Source organism: Dinoponera quadriceps, unplaced genomic scaffold (genome assembly GCF_001313825.1).
Source record: "Dinoponera quadriceps isolate SergipeBrazil2010 unplaced genomic scaffold, ASM131382v1 scaffold2662, whole genome shotgun sequence".
NCBI classification, from domain to species: domain Eukaryota; kingdom Metazoa; phylum Arthropoda; class Insecta; order Hymenoptera; family Formicidae; genus Dinoponera; species Dinoponera quadriceps.
The window spans coordinates 42,040-68,790 of NW_014556703.1; the positions used below are offsets into that span (position 1 = coordinate 42,040).

At 45.2% G+C, this 26,751-nt stretch overlaps 2 protein-coding genes across 6 annotated transcripts in view; both read right to left on the reverse strand.

Moving 5' to 3' along the window:
• Window positions 1–139: 139 nt before the first annotated feature.
• Window positions 140–2,917, reverse strand: LOC106748032 (polycomb group RING finger protein 3). Of its 2 annotated transcripts, none has more exons than XM_014626190.1 (5): window positions 2,704–2,917; window positions 2,077–2,379; window positions 1,857–2,002; window positions 1,646–1,789; window positions 140–1,386 (listed from the first exon to the last, which is right to left on the reverse strand). In XM_014626190.1, exons 2-5 carry the CDS (start codon window positions 2,351–2,353, stop codon window positions 1,255–1,257), a joined length of 699 nt encoding a protein of 232 aa, XP_014481676.1. In that variant the 5' UTR covers window positions 2,354–2,379; window positions 2,704–2,917; the 3' UTR covers window positions 140–1,254. The 2 variants fall into 2 exon arrangements, with proteins under 2 accessions (XP_014481676.1, XP_014481677.1); XM_014626191.1 differs by having other exon boundaries at window positions 2,636–2,917.
• Window positions 270–26,751, reverse strand: part of LOC106748031 (fibroblast growth factor receptor homolog 1-like) — a 48,402-nt gene continuing 21,920 nt past the window's right edge. For 2 of the 4 annotated variants that reach the window (XM_014626188.1, XM_014626186.1), the window contains 10 exons: window positions 20,479–20,619; window positions 10,684–11,043; window positions 10,027–10,419; window positions 8,151–8,338; window positions 7,802–7,925; window positions 7,235–7,723; window positions 6,510–7,008; window positions 6,306–6,446; window positions 6,124–6,229; window positions 4,958–6,041 (listed from right to left, as the gene is read on the reverse strand). In XM_014626188.1, the coding sequence (XP_014481674.1) occupies window positions 5,937–6,041; window positions 6,124–6,229; window positions 6,306–6,446; window positions 6,510–7,008; window positions 7,235–7,723; window positions 7,802–7,925; window positions 8,151–8,338; window positions 10,027–10,419; window positions 10,684–11,043; window positions 20,479–20,581 (2,508 nt within the window). In that variant the 5' untranslated portion in view covers window positions 20,582–20,619 and the 3' untranslated portion in view covers window positions 4,958–5,936. Of the gene's footprint in view, window positions 281–4,957; window positions 6,042–6,123; window positions 6,230–6,305; window positions 6,447–6,509; window positions 7,009–7,234; window positions 7,724–7,801; window positions 7,926–8,150; window positions 8,339–9,349; window positions 9,535–10,026; window positions 10,420–10,683; window positions 11,044–20,478; window positions 20,620–26,751 lie in introns of those variants that run through there. The other 2 variants (XR_001374712.1, XM_014626187.1) reach the window with 2 other exon arrangements.

Here is a 26,751-nt window from a genome sequence, read left to right on the forward strand (position 1 = left end):
GCTCTAACTTATTGCAACGGTTCAGCAGTGCGGCTAAAAAGAACAGACCTAAGGAAACAAAACCGAAATTTGTCGAAATCTAATCCCTAGTCTGATACGGGCATAGGTCCATCCGTGTTCGCTTTAAACGCGAAAATTTCTGCTCGAGTTTACTGTACAAAACATATTTATTCAATAATTTATAGAGATACACATATACAGTGTACAACGTACAAGCTCTAGCATCTTCTCGAAATGCCGCTACTTCGCAAAGTGTGAGTTCGATATTTTCTCTCTCTCTCTAATGTTTATATACAATCACACACACCGTGGTTGTTCTCTTTGTCTTTCCGTAAATTCTTCGCTCAACATTATCAGACGAGAAACAAGATATCACTTTACTACAAGCGACGAGAGAGCGCCGCGGGCCTCGCTCGATGCGGCGACGCCGTCGCCGAGTTGGCGAATCTCTCGAGGAAAATATAACGCCGCCACTCTATAACAATATTCTTTCTGTCGCGAGCCGGCGTCGGGGGAGACCAGCGGCGCGATTAGAATATGCACGGCGCGTAAACATACAAAGTTAAAAAGGGCCCGGAGACGAACGCTCGGACCCGGTTTCCTCTTTCACCTAGTACATAGCTTCGCGTCTACGCGCGAACGTCGTCCGAGTTCTGTCAAAAATATTCTATGTACAAACTGGGATACCTTCTTTTTTTTCGCAAAACGAGAAACCGTAAACGTCGTTTCGCACAGTTAAACGCAAAAAGTCTCGCTCGTACAAGTTTCCGCATCATCATTTTGGAAAATAGAGGCCGCGACGCTTGTTCGCGCTAAGTTTCGACACTTTACACATTACACGTACGCAAGCACGAGACTTTAAGCGACAAAGAAGGTAACGTATAGATTCTCGAACACGATAAAGCGGCATCTGACAATTAATCTCCGGCCTTGAGACAAATCATTCTTACACGCGAGAAATGTGTGTAACTATAAATACGTGGACGCGGCCGTATTTATAATTATCGAGGGGAGAAATCGATGATGATGATAAGAAAAAGCGCAGAATTTCCGAGATCGGCGTACATCAAAACTGACTCGCTGAACTGAAAGTGTTTTTTCCTTCGTATTTCAATACGTAAATTTGCGGATAAACTTACGGAGTGTAAGTACTACGGACGTAGAGTAACGTGGGAACGGAATTTTAAAAAATGTACAAAGCAGGGAGCAAAAGTCTTCGGTGATTTCTCATTACATCTCTCGAACATGGGAAGATTAATCCTGCATGTCTATGTGTGATCTATATTGTAGCCTCAACGGTGGGTCCCGGAACCTCCATCTCGTCACATAAACGAACTTCAACGTGTGGTCCTTACCTAGTAACTCGTTATTGCACAAAATATCGATCTGTCGGGAAACACGTGCAAATTAACAAATTAATGATAGAAATTAGCGATAAAATCACACCAAAGAATCCATTACATGTATTGAGCAATTAAATTAAGCTTAGTAATATAAATTAGTGATCAAATCAATAATAATTACCAGGAACCGAAGGAAACCGTGATTTAAATGGTATCGATATTTTCATTTGGTCCGGGTTCCTGATGATTACTAAATAAAATGACGAACAATCTCCCCCATGTCAGATTATACATGTACTTACATCTCTATATTTCTCCATGCCGTTTAGAACTTTCTTGGCGATAAACTTCTTTACATGTGTTATCGTAGCCTGGGCCGAACACCTGAGAAATCTTCTCTTCAACGTCTTCAAACTAGAGTTCATACACTCCAGACATACGTTAACCTGCGAATACCACTTATATTAACTCAAGGCACTCAAATTTTCATCAGCGTGTGCGCGCTCATAATACCTGTTCATCGGTACGGTGGTAGTCCGACTCAGCGTGGGTATCCGCATTGGCTTTATCCTCCTCGATCTCACCGGTATTAGGTAGGATATCCTTGGGACAGGGCAAGCCTCTGGCTCTGTAGAAGTCTCGCTCCCTCTTGGTCTCATCTGGAAACAAGAAATACTCCGTCAGAGTCTGGAAAAAAGACTCCGGTTGAGGAGTCTACGTGTGCGAACCGTACTTTCTTGGAGATCGGGCACCAGTTTATAGACGATATCCTGCATGGTTCTGTCGAAGCTGATGTACTGTAGTGGATGTGACTGGTGTATGACGATCTGGCACGTCGGGCAGGTGTGCTTCTCCTCCAGATGCTTCACCAGACAGCTCTTGCAGAACGTGTGCAAGCATTCGGTGACAGTCGTGGCGTCTATCAGATATCCGCGGCATATCTTGCATGTTATGTGACTATTGAGGGTTTTCAGCTTTATCCTCCTCTCCATGGCACCGGTGATCACCATTTAACAGAGACGGACGTTGCTATTATCTGCAAATTGATGAAGCACAGTCAATAGACGTAAAGAGAAAGCAGGAGATCTACGATGAGAATTTAAGACGTAAGAAATTGACCAATCGTAATTGATTTTTCTTGTACAATTCGACCGTGATTGGTCAATTTCTTAAGGCTTAAAGCATCTATGTAGTGACCGGGACGAAGAGACGTTTAAAACGGGATCTACAATGAGAATTTGAGCTCGAAGCCTCAGAAGAAATAGTCGAATAATAGAAGGAAAATCAATTACGATTGGTCGATTTCTTAAATCTTCTCATTGTAGAGACCCCGCTGGAATGGGAAGTGGGTTATTCTAACCTAAATCCCGAGTAGGTTACACGGTGCCTCTCGCTGGCTCTAATTGCCGCGACAATCCGCAGGGACGAGTCGCAAGTCTCGCAACATCTTGGCGCACTTCGACCTCGGGCTACGATAAGCAGCGCGGAACTAAGGGAGTTTCACTAAAAATCCGGTTAAAAACAACTCAGTGTAAACGTGACCGACGACAACAAAACGGACTGAAACGGACTGACGGCGGTGGCGCCGCCGCCGCGCAACGCGGCTACGGCGCGAAGACACACGCGGTTGAAAACGGAGGTACATGCTTTTATTCGACAGACGATTTATCGATTTCCCTCGGTGAACAATTATTACGTATGATTATATATAATTGTGTAAAATCTTATATGAATTTTGTCTATATATGTGGTTACATATATGATGATCATATGTGTCTATGCGAAAAAAAATAATGTTACGTCATTTAATTAAATGTCGATATCGTGTGCAATCATCCTATAAGCGCATAATGTTCCTATAATATTATACGCATATGATTCAATATTAAAATAATATTCTTGTAAAAACGTTATTCTAAGAACGTTATATAATACTTTTTAATATTATAGGAATTATATATATACACACCTAGAGTTGAATATTTAAAAAATATATGTATAATATTACAATAAAATTGAATAATATTATTTGTTTTAATATTATCAGTGGTGGACATATAACCATCTATTAATATTCCAAGGCTATTACTTAATGTTAAAAAGGTAAAATATTGCTTAGCGTTTTGTTCATTATTAAGGAAATTCGGGAAGTGAATGAAGGTATCTATCGTGATACACGTTGATCGATTTATTGGAGGCGAGGAACTCGCGTTGCAATAATTATCCTTTACACAATCTATACATTACGCTCTTACGTAACTTAGGTAAATGCTCATCTGCTAATTATTACGCGGTGTTTGGATGCTGTGAGTATAAGTAATCTTTAAATAAACGGTCGGCATATGTACAGGTGTCATCTTCGGATTATTCCCAGCTATTACTACAACACGTGATCCACTATTATATTATATCGCTTTTTACAAAAGTGCTGCTCGAACGATACTCCGCTTAGGATTATGTAAAAAAGACGAGGAGGAAGAAGAAGAAGAAAATGATGAAATAACGAGAAAAGGATCCTCAATGTATATCGTACGTCTCGAGACACGTCGGTGAATAAGAAAAATAAATTATCTATCGCTAAGAACCTCTTATATATCCCCTGTTTATACATTTATCGTGATATCGATATCGGTACAGTTAAAAGACTTACAGCGATATTCTCTCTCGGGATTTTGGACCTCCTTTTCTCGCGAAACAACGGAATCTCTGCCTCTCGTCTTGACGCGCGAAAGAGGAAGAGAGGAGGGGGGAAGAGAGAAAGAAGCATCTTTTTCTCGCTCTTGTCGCATGGAGAAAACAAATTTTGCTGAAACGGCAAATGTTTGTCGATATAGTGACAGCAAAAAAAAAATTTGTTTGGACAGCGGAAAGATGATTGGAAAATATTAATTGCTATTTGCTGGATGATTAATATATTTTTTAAATATTCAAATATTTTAAACAAATTTTTTTCGCCGTCATTATATCGACAAGCGTTTGCTTTTTTGATAAAATTTGTCTTCTACGTACGCGTTCGATCTTTCCCGTACACATATTTCCATAATCTCCTCTTCGCGTTCTTCATTCTTTTCTCTGTTCTTTTTTTCTCTTTTTCTTTTTTTTTATAAAATCGCCATCACATGTCGAGAACACGCCACTGCCGCTGCATGTACAAAAACTTGGCTTCGTCCGTCTGACGAACACTAGTCACGTAAAAACACTAAGGGCATCTCTACCAGCTACTATGATACAGAGAGAAAACGCGCAGGTTTTCCGGTTACACGGTTGACTAGTTATAAAAAAACGCAACGTCGTGCCCCCGCTCGGTAGTTCGGTTTTCGGCGCTCGCGAGGACTCTCGTCGACGATCCGCATTCCGCTTTCCGTTCGCCTCGCGAAGTCCCGTAATTCGCGAGCGCGATCCGCCGCAAGGCACTGCTTCATGGCACAATTATTGTTACATCTACGAGTACCTGTAGATTCGTACAGGCGATCCGGGAATCCGCGTCAGCGCGCGTCGAGGGAAAGCCGTCCGGTCTTTTCCACTCGCGCGCGTAGTCTTCCGCTCTAATCCTAAACGCATGTAGCACGTCGATCCGCGTAGAAAAATAATATAATACAGAATGTCCGATTTCTTGAGTTGACTTCTCTCTCTCTCTCTCTCTCTCTCTCTCTCTCTCTCTCTCTGCTGATCTGTGTTGAGAAAAAGCAGTAGAATCAGCGAAATAAACGATCAGCCGACATCAATGTAAAGTTATCTCAGAATTCAATCAGGAATACGACCTTTCAACAGACAAACGTTTATTTCGAATCACCCTCTTCAAACGGTGTGCTCGACGAAAGTTTGTTCGTAAGCAAAATTTCGCTGACTCTGCTATTTTTTTCGTCTCAGTGTACAAAAGAGGATTAATGCGGTCCTATTTCCTGAATATAGTGACATAAAAATTCCCAATTAAACGCATTACGTCTGAATATTCGTGTATCATGACCAGTGTTTACCTCAAATGATTTCGGAACGTTTACCTCAGGTTGATTTAGATGAAAGTGAGGTGAAAAATGTTTCTTAAATGAAATGGGGACGATTATACAAATTTATAATAAAAATTACGCAGATCATAAAAATTCACAACGGTTAAGTAATTCGTCAGCGTAATCGCTCGAAATTTAAGAATCTAACAAAGAACACCAATAATCACTGACTGTTCGCTGTGTGAACACAGTTACAATGTGAAATATTCAGAAATGATGCTTCCAAATTGAAAATTTTCAACATTACTACGCCTAGAGGGAATGAGAGTGCATTAATAGAATCTCCTGTACGATCAACGCGCTCTCCCTTAACTCTACATGAGGAATACGCGCTACAGGTCAATACTGATTCATCTTATTTGGCGTGTTCAGTTTGCTTCAGTCGATATCGTCTTCCACGTGTGGCCATTTCGGGCGATCTCACTCGTTTGTTTTTCGCGTTTCGACTCACACGTTCCCGCACGGTAAGACGCCAGGTACACGCCGATGTGTTTCTCCGTGGTCTGCGAGTCATTCTCGGATCACTTCGCGCTTAGCCTGCGTCCGCATGATAATCTTTCCGTCAAATCGCGGTGAGCTGCACGCCTCACAGCAGGTATGGAAATTTCTCCTCGCCGTCCTCCTCCGTCGCGCTCGATTCTTGGCTGGACGGAGGTGTATCCAATTGAGGCAGGCCAAGATCCAGATATTCCTGGGAAATGTCGACGGTGCGCGTTATTGGCAAAAATATTCTTAATGATTATTTATTAATGCGAAGGAAGGAGAGAAATTACCTCGTTCGCGGTAATGGTCAATATTCTGTCGAGATCCTCCACCAGTTCCACGAACGTCGGCCTCTCGTTTGGCTGATAACTCCAGCATTCCCTCATGAGCATGTATCTACACAATCGACGTATCGGGGAATGTATTTTCGCGCATATTATAAAGTCGAATCGCGTGTCAAAGCGTGTCTTACATCTCGATCGAGCAACAGGGCGGCTTCTCCATTCGGTGTCCGGTTCTAAGTAGCTGGAATAGTCTTTCGACCGACGGCACGGACGGATAAGGTGTGCCGCCCAGCGTCATAATTTCCCACAACAGAATGCCGTACGACCATCTGGAAGGAACGGTGATAAAAGACGAGTTAAAAGTTAGTGGCCGTCAAAGTTAAGTTACTCACACGTCGGACTGAGTGGTGTAAACGCGGTGGAAGAGGGCCTCGGGCGCCATCCATTTCACCGGCAGCCGTCCGTCCGTCGTCTTCCTGTAGTAGTCGTGGCAGTGGATGTCCCTGGCTAGGCCGAAGTCGGCGATCTTCAGCACGTACTCGTCGCTGACGAGGACATTCCTGGCGGCCAGGTCCCTGTGTATGCATCTCCTGCTTGCCAGATACTCCATCCCCCGTGCCACTTGATAGGCGAAGGAGACCAGGTCCTTTTGCGTGAGCGTTTTCCGTTCCTTCGGCTCCTGCCCGATGGCCGGCTCGTAGCCCGAGGAGGGTCTGTGGTTGCGCAGGAAGTCCCTCAGGTTGCCGTGAGGAGCGAACTCCACCACGACGTAGAGCGGGCCGTTTTGCGTGCAGGCGCCCAACAGGTTGATGATGTTCACGTGCTTGCCGATCATCTTCATCATCTCCATCTCGGAGACCAGATCCATCATCTCGGTGTCCGTGTGACCCTCTGCAGAACGTAATAATCATTTATAATATTACAATAATAGAGCTCGATATGTTGATTTTCAAATACTATTATCACACTGAACAAACTTGTTATTTCCGGGTTAAAAATAGACTGAAAATCCAATTGGTATTTGCCGTGTGTTTTCAGGCGTGTAATTTTCGACGTTACGAACACATTTGATGCATAAAGTATGATCATCGGATAACAACTCTATTCCTTCGTTCACCTTTCAGCATTTTTACAGCGACGACGCCGGGTATGCCGGATCTGCTGGTGTTCGTTTCGGCCTTGACGACCTTGCCGAAGGCTCCCTCACCCAGGATTTCGCCCAGCATGAAATACTCCCGCGGCAGTTCCCAGGCGCTGTCCAACGGCAATTCGTATTCCGACACGTTGTCACCGCTACTGTCTTCGGCGATGACCGTCGACTTCTGCTTCTCAATCTTCACCACCGGCATCAGCAGCGAGTCGTCGATGTTCTGCGCATTCACCAGATTCTGCTTCTCCACGATCACCTTCTTCGTCCATTGCGTGACTACCGCTGCGCGCGCGGTTTCGATCGCGAGCAGCTTCTTCATCTTCTCGCGTTTCAGCCGGTGGAAGATATATATCACCACGACGACGCCGAAGGCGAAGAACACGCAGAGCACCGCCGCCAAAACGTTCACCAGGATCTGCGGTCTCGCGGTCAACGGTACGCGCTGCTCGTCCAACGCTGCGAGAGATCGTAACGATATGTTGACATAATAGTCTTAACATATCAAGTTAAACCGGACTCAATTGGTACACTCACTCTCGACGACGCGAAGATAGGCGCTGCTGAATGTTTCCCCGAGAGCGTTCTGGGCGATGCACGTGTACCATCCCTCATCCTTCTCGGTAACGTTGCAAAGCTTCAGCACTTCCGGATTATCCGTCTAAGCGAGAGAACACAAGATTCCGTTATCACCGTGCTCGATCGATCGTTATGGAACATCCGAGAAAAGAGTGTACATAAGCGCATGCCTGAAGGGTTTGCCACCTGAATTAGTTAGAAGAGATGAAGCCATCCTGTTAGAGAGATCGGAGTTCACGAGAAAGCAGAAAGAGGAGAAAGAGAAGGGAGAGAACGAGAAGAGACAGCGAGGATACTGTGCGCCCACCTTGACCTCCACCCGTAAGCTCTGATTGGTTATGTTGAGGGTGTCGAAAGAGGTATGGTAACCGTGATACCATTCGAGATGGCGATGCGCTTCGGACAACACTTCGCAGATCATATCGGTGTCGCTGCCGATAAGAACCGTTTGATTTCGCGGTGCTCTCGTCAGGATCGGCCGGTGCATCACCGTCTCTACAGGAAACAAAACAGAGAAACCCAACCACCGTTTTAACCACCGAGTTTCAGACAAAAGAGAGAGAGAGAAAGAGAGAATTAAGCGTAAGCACGGAGAGAAGGGGGTGAAGAGAACAACTCGTTTCCAGTCCTCCAGATCCCTTCAACGCCCTATACTGCGTGTACACCTGCTATACATATACTATATTACTACTAGTAACTATATTACTACACAGAAAAATATTCAATTCAAGATTTATGTATTCTAATGAACGCAATCGTTGTTTCATATATATAAGCAGGAATATATCACCTTGCAAAAATTTAATATTCCTGAATTTCAACAATATCATAATGTTATCGCAAGATAGCGATAGTCCACTGCAGGTCACAGTATGATTATTCGAAAAATAATCAATCTTGTTGTAACACTTAAAATAATTATATCGAAAATGAATATGTTATTTTGAATAACTCTGTATTTGAATCAAACGTACGGTAATCTTCTTCCAACGAACCTCTTCACTTCAAAATACAAATCAGGCCTTATATTTGAGACCGTCTTAGAGAAGTTCTCTTTCAATTTACATCTGAGCTTTACAGAAGCTCACGCCAAAGTTCCTCGAGTTTAACACAGAGAGTAAAGAGAAACGGAAAGGATGACCGCAACCATGAAGACATCGCAAGAGAGAAAGAGAGATCTTCTTTAGACAAAGATTGTGAGCTGCAAGGGAAAAGGAAATTAGTTAATCACAGTTGAGAGCAGTCTTATTGGCTGAAGCTTCGTCTCTATACATCCGCAGTGGCCGCATCGTCTTCCTGAGTGAATAAACGGTCGCTAGAAAACTTAAACATCTTGAAAGATAATTCAATAATTAGTCGACAATAAATCATCTAGTCTCGTCGATTGAGCGAGAATTCGACTAAGAGAGAAAGAGAGAGAAAGAAAGAGAATCGTCGGTTACAAGATTAAAATTAACGAAGAAGAACCGAAGCCCTCCACCAGCGTGATAAATACAGCCGTTGTACCTTCAGCTTCTTTCCGTCCTTGGGCACCTCCTCCTGGTCACCCGGATAGTCGGGCACTTTCATCCACTGTATGAAGGGTTCGAGGTCAGAAACAATGGGGCATCTGAAGACTGCCGTACTATTGACCAGAGCGGTCACGTTCTTCGGGAAGTCCACGTTGATGTACGGCTTATGCGGGAAACGCTCTGCGGTTAGTCGCTTTGTTTATTCATTCGCTTCATAACTTTCGTAGGTTTGCGATAACGCGACGACGCAACGGTTCGTCGGGTTTTCGCGGATCGTCACGATGAGATTTTTTAATATTATAGGAATGTTCTATTGATGTTCCATAATATTCTTACATATTATAAAAATGTTTTTAGAACATAAAAAAATAAAATAATAATAATATAGAAAAATATAATGATTAAAAAAATTTGATAAAGTTGCACTTCTCCAAGTACGGGCATCGAAATATATCCAGATTATACTGGCAGCGCTAATTCACTTTCACTCTTCAATTTCGCGCGAAAAGTGACTTCGCTCAACGAGAGTGGAGAATTCACTTCCTCACAGATGAAAAGTCACTTCGAATTCGACTCGATGGAAAGTCATTCCACTCTTCACGAGTAAGATTTCACTGCGAAGCATTCGAAGAGTAGCTGTGAACAATAAAGAAAAATAGGTATTCCACTCACCGATTATGTCGACTTTGAAGGTGTGGTTGATGCATCCAAGGTAATTGCACACGATGCACGTGTAATTCCCGCTGTCCTTCGGCACGAGATCCTCCAACCTGAGGGTCCACTTGGTCTTAATGGCCGAGCCGAGGAGCCGTCGCGGCTCCTCGTTGTTCTTCAGCCAGGTGATGTTCGGCCTGGGATTGCCGACGCTCGGACACCTCAGTCGCAGCATGTTACCGGCCGGTTTCACCACCGCCGGATGCATCTCGTCGCTCTTGTTGAACGCGGGCGGGCTCTCCGGCGCGGTGTTGTTCTGCTCGCTCGCCGTGTCGTTCTCGCCCCTCTCGTTGTCCAGCTCCGCGTCCATCTTGTCGTTTTCCAGCCGCAACGACCGCGTCTCAGGCAGGTCTGCGGGAAGCGCGCGGAGGATAATTCGAGATTTCACGGCGGGAGATTTCTTTTTTTTTCAGAAAAATTCATTTCTAAACGAACTATTGGGAATCGACACGTCACAATATTGTCAGTTTATCAAGGAGACTTAAAAGTATTTTTTACAGAATTTTTCGTAAGCCCAATTTTCTACAATAATTTGTTGACATTTTATTTCAAAAGTAATTTGATGTAAAGAGTAACGCATGGCACAAAGTTTGCAAATTAAATTCGAGAACTCACTTCTGGTTTCGATCTCCAGATCGTTGGTCTCTTCCTCCGGCCTGAGCGCGTCGATCGCGCCGCTCGTCTCTTCACCCTCGCCACCCTGGACGCTGTCGTTCTGCGGCGATTCCACGCGGACGGTCACGTTCCGCCACTCGACTCCTTCGGGGGAGCGCAGCCTGCAAGCGTAGAGACCCGCGTCCGTGGCATCGATGTGCTTGAACTTCAACGTCTGCTTCGTCAGCCGCATCCTCGGGGCGAACCGATGCAGCTCCATGTCATCCTTATACCACGTGGTCTCGTCGTCGAGATTCGGCAGACAACGCAGGCTCAGCTTGTCGCCCGTGGTCACCACGATGTCGGGATTGCTTGTCGTTTCTGCGGCACAAAGTACGATGTCCCGATGTGGAAAATCCCTTAATTGGAATCCGATCCGATTTCCCAAAGTAATTATGGATTCCCATTAGAAGTGTGTAATGTTTTAAACGATTCTAAGTGGAAGCGCAAACAGATTCCATTTGATCGCCCCGATGTTACGTCCCAGAAATGTTTTCGCTTGTTTTCGTAGTGTTGATTTGAATTCGATCGTCGTAAATATGGGCGTGACGACGGGATTCATCGAGTCGAGGTTTCCCGTCACTGCTCGATATATCGATGTTCGCGCTCGTCGACGATCTATAATAATCGCCGTCTCTCGCGGAAGTCGGAGTGAGGGATGTCGCTTGACCGAGCAAGAAGAAGAGGAAGAAGAGAAGAGGAAGAAGAAGAAAAGGAGGAGAAGGAGCGGCCGCTCGTCTAGCCTTACCGCGGGCGATATTCGCGCTAGTTTTCATCAAGGGAACTCATTTTCCGGGCTCATTCATGAGGCTGGAGTCCTCGGGAGTGTCGCCATTTGGAAGCCGGCCAGAAGTGAATCGCGACACTGTCCCTTCCGACGTTCCATCTGGAGTCTTTTTGCCCGCCGCCCTGCCGTTGCCGTCGTCGTCCCCCGAATGCGTCGGGCTAAATTTAGACGCCATCCCTCGCCCGACGTCCCCCCTCTGAATCGCCCCGTGATTACGACCGCTAATAGTACTACGAAGCGTGTCTTCATCTCCGTCCACGATGATAGCGTCGCACCACGAATTCGGCCGAGGTTTCGGTCGGCGACCGTATATATTGGCATGTGAAATGTCTAGTAGGAGCGTTCGACGAGGAGAAAGTCCAATTAGCGATAAGGGGGTAGTTGTGTCGTTCTTAACCCCTCCGAATAAGGATCAAACTTAGTGTATCTTTCAGTCCCCTCTATCAGACAAGTATTTTACAGGTAGTATTCGCTACACGACTATTGCTAACGAATATTGATTGTTCGTATATCCAGCAAATAACAATTAATATTCTTAACAAATCCATCCAAACAAATTTATTTTGCCGTCACTATATGGACAAACATTCGCTGTCCCTAGCAAAATTTGTTTCCTCCGTGCAATGCATTCTCCATCCAGATATTTACACGTCGATGCGACCGTTCCGATACTCAAAGTTATTTTCCGAGCTGCTCGAAAAACATTGGTGGAAGAGGCTGAGTGGGGAGACTTAATTCAGCTCTCTCACTGAGTGGGGAGACTTAATCCAGCTCTCTCACTGTCTTTTCCAGGCAAAAAGAAACTTTCTTTCTTTCCGCGGATCTTCAAACATCCTCGCGTACAAACGAGCCGTTGTATCCCGCGAGAGGCTCTCGACGGAAATCGATCGAGTTTATTGTCGCTCGTCGTGGGCGTCCCGCTTCGCTCTTTTTCGGGATACGCGAGGCACAGATGCGAGGCACGTGGGGTGGCTGCGCGCCGATGCAGGAAATTCGACGGGCATGTATGTTAGGTACTTGGTGCCCGGCATACCGCGCGATCGTCGGAAATTCATCGACAAAAACACGCGCTCCCGATATATCAGGTGTATGAATGAATTCGGTGCCTTTATTCGTGTAATTCAAAGTTTACTTACAAAAAGTCAATTACTTTCTTCGACTATACTCCGCCTATCGGGTAGCTGATGAATGCCCGCGCGGACAAAACTGGCGATTTTGACTCGATTAAGTTATTGATGCTTTCTCGTCGCCGGATGATGTTGAAGCGACCGAAATAGGTAATCAGCTGCATGAGGGAGAATTTCCCGGCCCAATGTATAGATGAGACCCTTCGTCCCTTTTGTGACCGCGCATTATCGTGCAGCAGAATCACCTCCCTGGTTCTATTGCCGGTGAAAGAACTTTACAAGTTTTATGAGCACCTAGGCGGGACACATCGAGCAGTAATAAATCGAGGATCGATTCATCGAGAGGGCCATCTGCCAGACGCCAGGAATAACCCGTAAATGTTCAAGAACTCCGCCGCGCCGGTGTTGTTCTCCTCTCGTCACGAGCTTCCGAGCACCGTACGAGCGCGAATACATGGATGTTTGTACAGATTCGTTCGCGCGACGGAGAGAAATCGCGGCCGACATATAGAGTCGGAGGAATCTCGAAGAAAGAAATGATGCTGTCAACGAGTTCTTCGGCGAATCTTCTTCACGGATAACGGCCGTTTCATTCGTTTTCGTATTTGTGTGGTGTTCAGAAATATTATCGCTAAATCGTTGAATAAAAAGTATTTTACATCAAGGACGAGATAAATGAATCTCAGTCTGATAAAGGGAAAATAATTGAGTTCTTCGAAATATTTCGGTTTTGTGGTTTATCGCACCGGTACTATACAACTCTAACGGTTGTATAGTACCTAACCCGGACGGTTTTTCCTCTTTTTTTTTTTATACCCGAATTCGAGATCGCTATATTTATCGCTATCACAATTTATATAAAGCGGCGATGGGGAAAAAAAAAGAGTGTACATCGTCAGTTAGCCGACGCGATGTGTCACGAGGTAAAAATGTGTGCGTTTCAGGCACGACGCGAGTAAATAAACCGGCCGCTGACGTTGTCAAAGACGAGAAAGAGATTTCCGTCGTCGCGTGTTAACGCCTAATGGTTCCAAACGAGGTAAAAATTCGACATTAAGAAGATCATCGGGTCGTCCGGGAAATCCGATTTTCCAGGAGATGGCGTTCAAATGCAAATTTTAAAAAGTTTGGTTAGTACGATGCGGCCTTATAAGCGTGTAATTATTATATATATATATATATTACTCTATATCGTTTATCCGGAGATTTTGACGGAAAACTTGGTGAGTGTTGCGAAAAATACTGCCTCAACTAGGAGTTGAACTGAGAGCCTAAAAATAATCACTTGTTACTGCGTATTCACGACTGATCTGAAATTGATCTCGGTGAGGCGAAAAGCTTAGGTGTCGATGTACCCGCTTCAAAGTCCCTCTTTTCATCTCTTCGCGGGCCGGTGCAGCCAAAAAGCGCGCAGTATAATCTTCCAATAACAGACCAATCTGTTCGGATTTTCTTCTAAACTCTCGGTGTTGGTTCTCCGTAAGTCGCCGTCGCAGCACGTGCCGCTCGTAAATCGCTATCAAAGTTTCCGCGCAAGCGGAGGCGCGGCCGCTACCGCGGTCGCGACCGGTTCTTCGAGTCGGCCCGAGACAGCTTCATAAATAACCCCGTTTCCTCGCACGGGGCGCGGATAAAATCGCTCAAACGCGATGTAAATAATACTTTGTCGCTGGATCGCGCCAGACTGGCGTGTAATTCAACCGTCGGCCGCGCGAAACCGGCCGAGTTAAAGGAGCGAACACTTAAGCGAGCGAAAATAATGGAAATTATTTCGAACGTTAAACTTGACTTTTCGTAAGTAAACTTTGAATTTCATGAAAAAATACGCCGAATTAATTTGTACACCCAATACTACAGCAATGCTGCTTAGAATCTCTCAAATAAGAGTCTGGTCATCTCTTCGATTCGAGTCGAATTTTTTTCATTTGACAACAAACGGTGGAAGTAAAAATTGTCAGATAATTTCGTTCCGGACGAGTCCTCAAGATAATTCAGGAGTGTTTAGAACCACTTTTGAATCTCTAATCAGACGTGAAGTTTAATTTTCGGCGCGTTCGCCGAAATCGTCGGGGATCAGCGTAGCCAGCCGTGCGAAAATATTTTTGGCACAGCTCGTCTGGAGTGCCAACGATAATCCATCCGTTCGGCCTCGTCTCGTCTCGTCGAAGACGAGAACGAGGCGATCGTGTCTCGGATGCTCTCTCGGCGACAATCCTCGGGCCGATTGCGGCGATGCGCGGAAAATAGGAAGATATCTGCTCGATCGAGTTGCTTTCAGTTGTTTCAACTGATAGCACTTCTCATCACTTCGTCGAGCCTTTATTTCCTGTCACTGAGACATTTTCGCCTATTTAATTGCAAGAGTTTTTTTATCGTCGCACGGCGATTCGACGATTGTCCTTTCGCGTTGCTTCGCACGGAATTCGTTTTGCTTGAAGGACGCAAAATTTCTGGTCCTTACGAACAAAATGAATCAAATTCAATCTTAGAAATTCGAAATTCTGTTTCTCTCGGTCAAAGCGTTCGGTCCAGATTTATTGTTAATTCAAGCAAACATTTTTCTTCGTGCAGGAGTCGAAGTTTTTTTTTCGTGCATATATTTGAAATTCCTCGGAGAAAAGAAAGCGAAAGGGTTAACGTGACATAAGAACACGTGTTTCGTCGAGACGGGAAATCGCGCTCGCTTATTCCGCGCGTCGCGCTCGCTCGCCCCGAACGGTACCAGAACTCTCGGTTCGCCCGAAATAGTCGACGGTCGAGACGCGAGTCGCCGATACGACGCGCGGACGCAGCGTGATTTACGTTGCTTTAATTGTCCCGTTGCTCGGCCATTGCCTTACGCGAGAGACGGTAGTCGCGCGAGCTCCGGCGATTTTCACGACGCGATATATCGTTAAGTGACAAAAAGGAGAAACGCAGAACACGGAAGGGGAGAAAAGCGAGCGAGATCGTTGCGTAGATATCATTTAAGATTCTCTATTTGGGAAGCATAGATCCCATTTTGTCTGGCCAATGAAGAAATATGTATGATTAAACGATCGATAAATCCACGTGGGCTTCATTTTCTGACCGCTGGGATCTAAAAAGGTGACTGTTCCCGGGTTGCGCCGGTAGCCCGCAAAATGAATTCAGTTCAGCTTCCCGGAGAGAGTTGGTCGCGTAAATATTTGATTCGCGAGTTTTTCAACGTGGTAAACGGATGTAGAACGAACGACTCGAAGCGTGGGATACGGAAGTGCGAAAACAAACGATTCGCGAAATCAAACAGCGGCGAAGATTTCACAGAAACTGCGAACCCGCTCACCTGACTGATCTGATCCGCCGACTGCGGTAACGCATCGCTCCATCTCCGCGCGTTTTTATCGGGTTTTCATTTCCATTTATTTTTAGGATACTATTTATTGATCAATTGAGATATTATTTAGGATAATATTTCATTTATTTATTTATCGGTAATCTCACGGTATTAATTGGCATCGATTTTTCCGACGAGAGCTCGGCGATACAGTAGCTCCGTTTCACGAACGGAGCCTATTCGTTAGCGACTTCACTGAGAAACGGAGGAAAAAATCGAGGTGAAAAAAATCCTGAGCCCGTGGAAGCAGACGCGGTGCTCCGTCGCGGTGTCGGATTACGATCGTCCCACGCGTGCGCCCGATCTTTTCAAGCTTCCTTCTGCGCGCTTGAGAGCGCGAGAGAAAGAGAGAGTGAGAGAGATATCCCTCGAACGTCCCGGTGTAACGCGGTCTAACATGAGCGAAAATTCTCGAAAAGGTGAAACTCGACATGCGATAAGCGAGCCTCCTCTTCGCGAGCGGCACGTTCACCTCGCACGGAAGTGCGACTTGTTTCCCTCCTTTTTCGGGCAGAAGAATGTTTCCGCCCACGTGAACGATACGACGATGTTTTTAATGCTGCCGATGTTAGCCGGGTGTTTCGATACACGCAGGTTAAGATATCCGGAACACTCGTATTCATGATATCACCACGGAGACCGGAAAACAGGTACAAGGAAATCGAACTGATGTAGATACGTTAAGCTGATATACAGTGAGAAAAAATAACGCTTAAAATAAAATCTTTTCTTGACCCATTATTATACTCTACGGGTTGATAGTGTGATTTCCCTTTTTCCTCCTCGTTGATCGACCGATCGATCTTTCTGCTCCCGACGAAACGCCCGACCCATCCTTCCTCCCGACAAAAGATTCGACGTGTAAGAACGCGAGATTGCCAGATAGAGAGCGTAGTCCGAGACAACTGAGCCTCCTATCCCGCTGGACACTTTAACGCATCGTCCGTTCGAGTTAAGGTATCGCGTTAATAAAGTACCGGGTCGGGGTATCCGCGTCTCTGTTAGAACGAGCGACCGACGAAACTGGCTCGGCGATTCTAATTAAGATTCCGTTTCGCCCCGGAGGAGCCTTCCTTTTTTAATGGTCGTGAACGAGAGAAGCGTAAGAAGGGGTGGGAGAGGAGGGTTAAAAAGGACGAGAAGGTCTACGGTGCGAGAGAGAGAGAAAGAGAACAGTGAGAGAAGATAGAAACGTCTGGATTCTTGACAGGTTCGAGTCCGCGAAGCGATCATTGCCATGTACGAGTATCTGGCCGCATAATTACAACCTCAAAGCGTATCATCCGACTCGAAAGATTAAGGACTCGAGGAGCCCTCGTTATCTTAACGAGTCGAGCGGGTGCTCAGGTAACGTGTGCGAACGCTCGTTGGCCGGAAAAGCTTCCGCGTTGACTTGGTTTCCGGCTTCGTCAGTATCAATATACCGAGGATAATGTTACATATCCAAGAAAGTTAAGAGCAGAAGATGGAAGAAGTGAATCAAGGAAGTGAGATTATTATTTTTTATAATATATTATTGTACAACATCACATATATATATATATATAATTCAACAAAAATTTCAGCAAGAAAATAAGTTTAAAGAACCGGAACTGAAGAAAAAAACCGTAATTTAACCGGTGCTTTCATCGCCCGGAAAACCAGAACCTTTATTAAATAAATATTTTAGCGGACCGGAACCGGAGCGATTTTTTCATTCGGGTCCTTCCTTTATATAATACTCTCAACCCGTAATGTTAAATCGACGCGTCCCTCCCGATTCGATTAGCCTCGGCAAAATTTTGAAGCTGACACGCTACTGCGTCAGTTGTATATTACCAGGTTATAAACAAACATGTCATCGCCTGATATATACCGCACGACGACGACGCGTGCACAGAGAGGTGCGCTTTTCCGAAGTCTCTCTCTCTCTCTCTCTACTTGATTTTCGCGAATAGACGAAACGGATGCGGGTGGCGGGCACGGGTCCAAGGGAAAAATGCAAGTGACGTTCGTATCGCCGTCATTGTCGTCTCTCTCTTGGCGAGATCTCCTTCGCCTCTCTCCGCGCGTCGCGCTCCCCCCCGTCCCATAAATCGCACTCCGCTGCCATCTCTTTCATTGTCCAATTGGTAATATCAGCCCCGCTATTACGCTGTTGAATACATTTAATAGACAAAAGATCGGCAGTGGCTCTCATCGCGCGCGCCGACGCGACGATTCGGCCGCCTCTGAATTTAGCCCGAGAAAATGCGCGTTTCGCAGCGCGGCGTGTAGCAGGGCGTGCAGTGTACACATCGCTTCGGCGATTCGGTAATAGCGGCTCGAGCAGAGCAATGCCGGCACGGCATTCAATGACCGGGCAATTGAACAATTGGGCTCAATCATAATAACGCTCATACGCGTGTATCGTACGGAGGAGCGTGTTTCGCTCGTCCGCGCATTTATTTATACCGAAATATCGATTCCCGGCCGCGTCCCGACGTGATAGTGAAGAAACCGAATCGAGCCGCCGACGTTCACACCGGGGGAAGTTACGCGGCACGCACGAATATCGGAGGGAAAAACAAAGAAAATTCTACTTTCGCCACGTTTCCTTGTTCTTCATGCACTGATCTACTTGGAAATATGTTTGGATCGTTAATTTCGATCGCAATTCTCACTGAAGATAATTAACAAAGTTCACACTTGGAACAACTAATGAAGTAAGTCGCGTTGATTCGTTACTTTAAGAAGGCTCGCATTGAAACATAGTAAGAACGGTAACTGAAACTCTTATAACATTTATTTATAAGCAAATAAATGAAAAATGCGGCGTTTGCGCCGACGAAGTTTCAATGAAATCTTTACTTTCGTGGCACGCACCACCTACGACGTGTAAAGGAACCGAGAGAGTCCTATACAAAGCCAGGTCTGTTTGCCAGATGTGTCGGCCGAAATTTTCGACGCGGTTCCCTTTGACCCCTGCGGCTGCGCTTCGACTTTCGACCTTTGAGGAAAAATCGACGTTTTTATTGTTCGAAACAATAAACGAGTATCCTCGCTGTAGTACATGAATCGTCCCCGAATCCCCTTCGTGAAACAACCGTCGACACAGTCAGGGATTGCGTCGTAGGATTTCGCAATTAGACACGAAAAGAGAGAACAGTTAAATTGGAACGTTTGACTCAGCGTATTTCCGTGGAAGAATTTCTCTGGTTCTTACGAATGAAATTCGCGATTCTCTCAATCGGGGAATAGTCATCTAACTTTGCGTTAGATTGAAGTATTTTCACTTTTCCTTCCGATATATCCGGTTCTCAAGCAATTCTGTTGTAATTACGTTCGCGTTATTAATCGCCGGGCGCGGTCCGGTTTGGCGACCGCGCCAGCGATCATGCGACGTCATTACTTTCCCCCTTCTTCCCCCGAGCATTAATCGGCAACAAAGTGCCAACAGTTTTGATTTAAATAGCTAACGCACGGCGATAAGTATGTACGCGGCGTGCCGGCACGTTCGTCGGGAAACGCGCCGATAATCGAATCGCGCGTTTTCCCGTGGAGTCTAAGTGCGCGACGTGAGTGTTATAATACACCACGAGGTTTGCGTGCAAAAATCCGATTGGGAGGAGGATTATGCGAATGGAAAGAGAAAAAAAGAATATTCTTATTTCGAGAAGATCCAACGTGTATACGTTGAAATAAGATTATACAGCGTTGGATAGATAAAGCCTGTTTACACGAAGAAATTCCTTATCATATCTTTGGAATTCGTTTTAAGACTTCGATAAATCCAAAACGAGTTTCTCAGCCGTGTCTCGCTCCTTCCTTTTTCTCGTCCGCACTTCCGCTTTTACCGGCTTCCTCGTCCTCGGCGCCCTGGCGCTTCTTCCGCGCGCGCTATTTTTCACGTCGCGCGATCCACACTTCGTCTCGCTCGTTCCTTTTTCAATACGAAAATACAGCGCGAGGAACGGCGATGACGCTGTAGACTTCCTTCACAAATCTTCGGCTTGCCACGACTCTCTCGCGGCATTCGCTCGATGCGATTTTCCGTCGTCGACGGAGATCGACGAGACGTTTTTGTCAAGTCTCTCTCATGGAAACAATATCATCGAAAAAATTATCTAGATAAGTAGCGTTACTTATCTCACTTTTCGACGACAAAACTCGATAATTCCGGTTTTTCGAGATTTTCCGCCTTCGCGATATCGAGATTATATTTTTAGACGAGCCTGAGAAAACCCCGTGGAATTTCTATTACGCGCAATTACGCGAGCGTTCCTGGAAGACGCGGTAAGGGCGCTTCCCTGAACGCCTCGGAATATATAATTCGACCAAAGTATTAATACAGCCGTGCATTCTGCGAATTAATAATTCACGGACTTATCGCGAGCCATTTGTGTGCGCGATCTCGCGACAAGATAATTGATCGCGCACTTCGAGGTGTACAGAGATTTTCCAAGGAAGTATTTTCGTCGCGAGACTGACATCTTTTTCGTGGAAAGGGTTAAAGCGTTTCGTCTTACCTAGCCGAGCAACTCGCGCTAATCCGGCGTCCAGGGCCTCGAGGAGCACGAGGAGGATAAGACAGAACCACGTCGCCATTTCGATTCGTTCGACACCGGGCATGTGGCGGCTAGATGTGTAATCGCGGCATCGGAGACTTCCTGAAACAGAAACCGTGGAGAGAGAGAGTTTATTTATCCTTCCTGTTCTCGCGATCGCGAGTAACACGCGGCCGCAAAATTCCTTCGGCGATGACTACCTCGAAAACAACGGAAACGGTCGAGCCGTCGATTCAAAATCGCGAACGTTCTTACGTTGATTCTTCATCGGCTAATCTTTGTTCGCGGCTTCTCTCCCTCGGTCGAAAAAAGGAGAGAAGCGATCAATAAGATATTGAAAGGTTCGTGAAAAATAATTATTGAAAAAGATTCAAAGTATAACATTCGTTTTATAAGAATGTAAAGCTAAATCGCCATCTTAACTTATTGTAAATTATTAATTCAGGATTGTAAAAAATTGTATATTTCTTCATTGTATTATATAAATATACCTATAATAGTGAACACGCTCGATTTCTCCCACATTCCGTCCTTTTCTTCGGTCGTCTCCGACCTCGTCGTATTTTTCTCTGTTTCGCGAGGAGAGACACGGCTGGCCGACGGCCAAAACCGAAAACGCGGCGCACTCGCCGAGGACAGGCGTCCAACGATTTTAGACACGACGACGACCACGTTGAAATACGGCCCTGAAGAGCGCGGCTTTACGCACGTGCTTCCCGAGAACGACGCGACTCGAAATCTCCGATGTCATAAATTCACCCCGTTCATCATCATATCAATTGATTTTTCCTCGTATGACTCAGCCGTCGCTCCGATACGGTAAGAAGAGTTCTTTCAGCACAGAGAAAAAGATACGTGACGAATAATGAGAAGCGAGATCGTAAGAGATTCAACAACAGACAGTGAGAATATTTGTTTTCAATGGACGGGCGCTATGTTTTCCAGTGCTGGCCGTTGAGAGCGACGGATTGTTTTCCTTGAAACATCCTAACGACCATGCGGACATATCTACCTACCAGGGAAAAAGAGGGAGGGAGAGAGAGACTCCAAGAAGAATACGCGCCTGTGTAAAAGATGTGACAGGGCAGGAAGAAATGATGAATCCAGCGAGCGACGATTAATAACAAGACCTTCGAGGGGTTCCCGTGGAATCTCACGGATTCTCGATGTCGTCGGGGCCTTCGGGACGTCGCCCAGTGGGGCGAACGCATCATTTTTCAATCATTCGCTTAGGATTCCTGTATTTTTCCATGGAATTTGTGACTTGAAATACAAGGGATGTAGTATACTTTTAGTGAATTGAAGCAAAATGATCTGTAATTTACTATTATCAATAAAACATAAATTAATGATTTTGACTTTTTTACAATTTTCATTTTTTCTTCTAATATCTGGTTTCCAAGCGTTTCGCCCCACTGTGCGTCGATCCCCGTCACCTGTTGCACCGATGAAAAAGAGAAATGCACGCACCCTCGCTGCCGTCGAAATTCATCGACGCTCCGTTCTCTCTTCCTCTCTCTCTCTCTCACTCTCCCTGTGTTTTTCTCTTTCTTTCCCGACTATCGCCTCGAGGATCGTCGTGAGAAGATTTGTCTCAGAGCAGGCGAAAAAAAAGGCTCGTAACAGGAGAAGGAGGCAGCCATTTAACACGACGTTATTCTTAATAACGTTACACCGAAAAGATTTAGTTTACAAACGGGTGCCTCCTGGAAAAGGTTCTGGCGACCAGATTGTCCGGACAAAAGATTCCAGAAACAATAACTGCACCAAAAGAAGCGGATTTTCAGTGAGAGTATTTGTCTTTCAAACGAAAATAATTTTCCCAGGTAACCCGTGAGGAAAAAATTACAGAAAAAAAAGTTCTTCAACAGTATGTCTGTAATTTTTTCGTAGTTCTTGTAGTTTCTTTTCCGGTATAGGAAGGCAGTTGTAGCGGATATTTTGCGAAAACGTGATACGAGATTTCTTCCAAAAAATGATTTGTAAAATTTGTACAAAAAGTCAAAGCGGTCATTCATCAGATATCGTGTTCCACATTCGATCGTACAGTCTGTACTTCGCATTGGAATAAAAATATTACCATTTTTTTCGAGAAAAAAATCTTTGTTTACGAAATAATTTAAAATGAAAGCTCTTAACGGAAAATCCTGTTTCACAACAACAACAACAACAACTTTTGGCTCGTTCGCGCTCGTATTCCACCGGTTGATATCCGGGCGAAAATAAATCGGGTGGGAATAAATCGGGCGAGATCGTTCGCGAAAATACGCACACGCGTCGCCAATATTAGAGGAATTTCATATTTCTGTGCGACGTCGCGCTAATAATTCGCCGATTTTAGTAACGCGTGGGTCGCGGTATTTCCACGCGACGCCGCGCATTTCGTCCGTCGTCTCCCACAAACCAGCCTGAAAAGGGCCGCGTTATCGCGATTTATAAATAACCGATCGGCTCGTCGCGTATGCAGTCAACAATCGCGCGGAGAAAGGAAGCTCGTACGCGTAACTGATTTCCTGTTATTCGATGATGAGACGAAAGCTCGATTATACGCGGAAAAAAATTAAGTATCAATTCAAGACTTATCTTTTCTAATAGATCATGTTTCATATATAAGCAAGAATATATTATCTTCTTGCAAAAATTTAATATTTCAACAATATCATAATATTATTGCAAGATTACGATAAACCACTACAGATCACAGAATGATTATTCTGAAAACTGTAAATCTTGTTGTAACGTTTAAAATAATAATATCGAAAAGATGAATGTGTTATTTTGAATAACTCTGTATTGAATCAAACATACGCGAGCAGTAATCTCGTCTCATTTGATCGAATTTTAACGCGGCCGAATTTTTTTGAACAAATTCTCTCAATCGCGATAACAGACACTTTTCTTCGAGTTTGACCTTCATTTCCGTTTCGTACGAGATTTTCTTTTCCGCGTGAATCCGCGCATTTCCTCCGCGCGCAGAATCCTAATTTAAACGCGAGCATACCTGAGGAGGACTCAACAGCCGATAAAACGCCCGAGGTATGCTATTAACTGCTTTACGATACCCCCTCCTCCTCCTATCTCACACGCAGCTCGAAAGTCATGCGGACATCGCGTCATGGATTTCAAGAGCGGAACGTAGAATAGATATCGGAGAAAACGGAAACGGAGGTATCGCGTGCGCGATGTTTACGAACTTAACGTTACGCGCGAGGGAATTTAGTGCTCGATAAAAGGGAGCATCGTTCGTGCGCCCACTTACGCGCCTTACAAGTTTATAGACGCGATGCCACCGCATTCGGCGTGATGCTCGTCCCGCCGTAAACCCCGGCGTCCGGTCGGCAGCCGCTCGCCCGTAATCCTCATTTAGTCGTCGATTAACAGTAACGGCCTTTATCTTGTATTAGGTGTACAAATTAATTCGATGGGACTTAATGTCCCATAACTCTGACTCAAATTAAAATTCTTTTCCCGTCCTATATGGTGATTCGAAACCTTAAGCTTTAAGAAGCATTCATAGCCTGTCCGATAGATGGGGCAAAATCACGGAAAATAATGGAAATGATTTAGAACATTAAACTTGACTTTTTGTAAATAAAACTTTGAATCTCATGAGAAAAGGCACCGAATTAATTTGCACATCTAATAAATTCCTTCTCTATCTATCGAGAGAGACGCGCGTTCGGCGACCGGACGATGATGCTCTGATGCGAGTCTCTTCGGCGGAAAAATTCACCCGCCTCGTCGTATTTCACATGCGGAAAGACAGCATGAAAATTTAATACGCGATAAACGTCAGCGACAACGTTGTGTTGCGGGCCCCCGCTTTATTATCACGCGACGTTTATGTCTTCGTCCTAGGAGAGAAGATTTAATGGCAAACCGGCGATGTAGAGAGGCTAGCTTCGATTTCAGCTACTTTCTTCCTTTCGCGTCCGTACACCACGCAAACGTTCCCCATTCGCTTCTGTTTTCTCCCGCGAAGAGTCTCGCGTTCGGTCAATCAAGTTAGTAAAGACTCCCACGATCTTGCTTATATATGAAATGTATAAGCCTTGAATTGATACTTAATTTCTTTTTTCGTATAATATTGCTACTGAATTAAGAAGATTTGCTCCGGTTACGCTATAATTGACTCTGTTGACACCGATTCTCTTGATACAATGGCATTTTTTTTCCTTGTAGGGAATCCCTAAAAAGTCAAACGTTTAATATTACTAAATTTCGTTGTAAGAACGACTTGTCTGGCTCTTATCTGCCAGTATAATCATCGATTATCTTCCTGCTTTGATCGAATATCCGCGATCGGTTCGGCAAGCAGACCGGCGGCGCGCGGATTTTCTTTTCCCCGGACCGGTTCGTAAGGCCACCTCAACGGGTGCCGTAAACGTTCAGTTTTCCCCTCGTGCCGTCAAATTGGATCAAGTGGTGATCGCGAAATTCCTCAGCCGGCCGAGCTGGCGTACCTTTTATGTATAAAATGTATCGGAATTTTGCGCCGGTGCTTAGAGCGGGCTTCCGATCGCGCGGATACCGGGAGATGCCTCGCGTTTCATCGTCGTCGTTGCCGTCATTGTCCCTGCATTTAAATATTTTTATTTTATTCAAGGCTCGGCTCTCCCTCCGCCAGTCATACTGGTTTTGTGACGTCATAGGCGAGAAATGACATGCAAATGTAAGTTTCTTGCGACATGTAGCTTTATTTTGTCATTTTCTCTGAGAAAGTACGGTGACTTCGCAATCTCGAAACCTGTGAAATTTGCAGAAAATTTTCAGACATCTGGCCGATATGTGTCACGTAGAATCGCAAAATTATTCTCGAAATAATGATGTCATTTTTTAGGAATTATTTTAACATTGAGAGTATTATTTTAATACCAATTATTTTAATACTGAATAATATTTCTATAATATTCTAGGAATGTTACGCGCGCTTGTAGGCCGGTCGGTTTGGACGCGTCTGGTTCTCGTCGGAATCGTAACGAGAGCCGTGCGAGACCGCGTTTTCTCGCCTCGTATAGACCGAGCTCGTCGACACAATCGGCCCATGCATACACGCGCAGGCTCCGCTCCGCTCGTAATATTCAATCGCGACGCGCCGAAGTCTCGAGAATCGAGCGAAGAACCAAGACGACTCCCCGTTAACAGGGATTATAAATCTGACATCGGGACAAAACGAGTGGGCTTGGAAACTTTTCGCATTCCCATGAAACAAAAACGCGATATATATATCGTCGTACGTATATGTCGTTTCTTGGTCTGCATTGTTTTCAGAATATAAAAAAAGAAAACGATAATAATATAGAAAAATATATATAAATGAGAAAATTATATATATATATATATATATATATATGTTTTCGCACATCCATGGGAGTATTTTATTTATAGAGACGATTCTATTTCCGGATTTCTTGGACGGTGATGATTCACCACCGGCGTTACATCCATCCTATGTCGCACACACTTGAAAAATGCTCAACGCTATATTTTCGGGGAAAATTATGAGGAAACGCGGGTGGGCGAGTAGTGCATTTACGAGCGAGCGTGCAAAGTCCGTATTTTTCACGTCCGTTTACCTTAACTCGAGAACAGTTACCTGGAGTCATTTCATATCCCAGCGGTCGGATTTTTTTACTGAGAACTAATATGTACCTTTCATTTGGACATTTAGAGATCTAGCCTGTGCAACAAGATTGAGCTGTGATCCGTCTTATTCACAATATAAGCTGGAGTACAAAACAACTCCGGGTGATCGTTTACGTAAAGAAAAAAAAGGTAAGGTTCCCGGATTGATTAGCGGTTCAGCTTGGCGTTTAACTCGCGACGATCGTCGGTCACGGTGCGCGCGCGGCGCGGGAAGAAACAACGGGACGAAAATTTCTCGGGGGAAAGAGCGGTGCGGGAGTTTTAAATTATACCTTCGCCGCTCGTCGACACCATGAGGTTCCGGACCTACGTCACGATAATTACGGGTGGTCGAATCTTTCGGACGCCGTCGACCCCCGTGATGAAACAGGTTGGAGCGATTTCATTCAATTTGTCGGGGGTCGGAGCACGCTGCTCCTCCTTCTCGGCCGGGATCTCTCGTAGATCACTCGCCGAGATTCCCGATAATCTCCGGTCGGACGATACAGGGGAAAAAGGATCGTTGCGGTACTTAAGTATTCGCGCATAAATCAAGCCGCGCTTCCTGGCTGTGCTGTACGTGAGCGAGCTTCCCCCCCCCCCCCCACA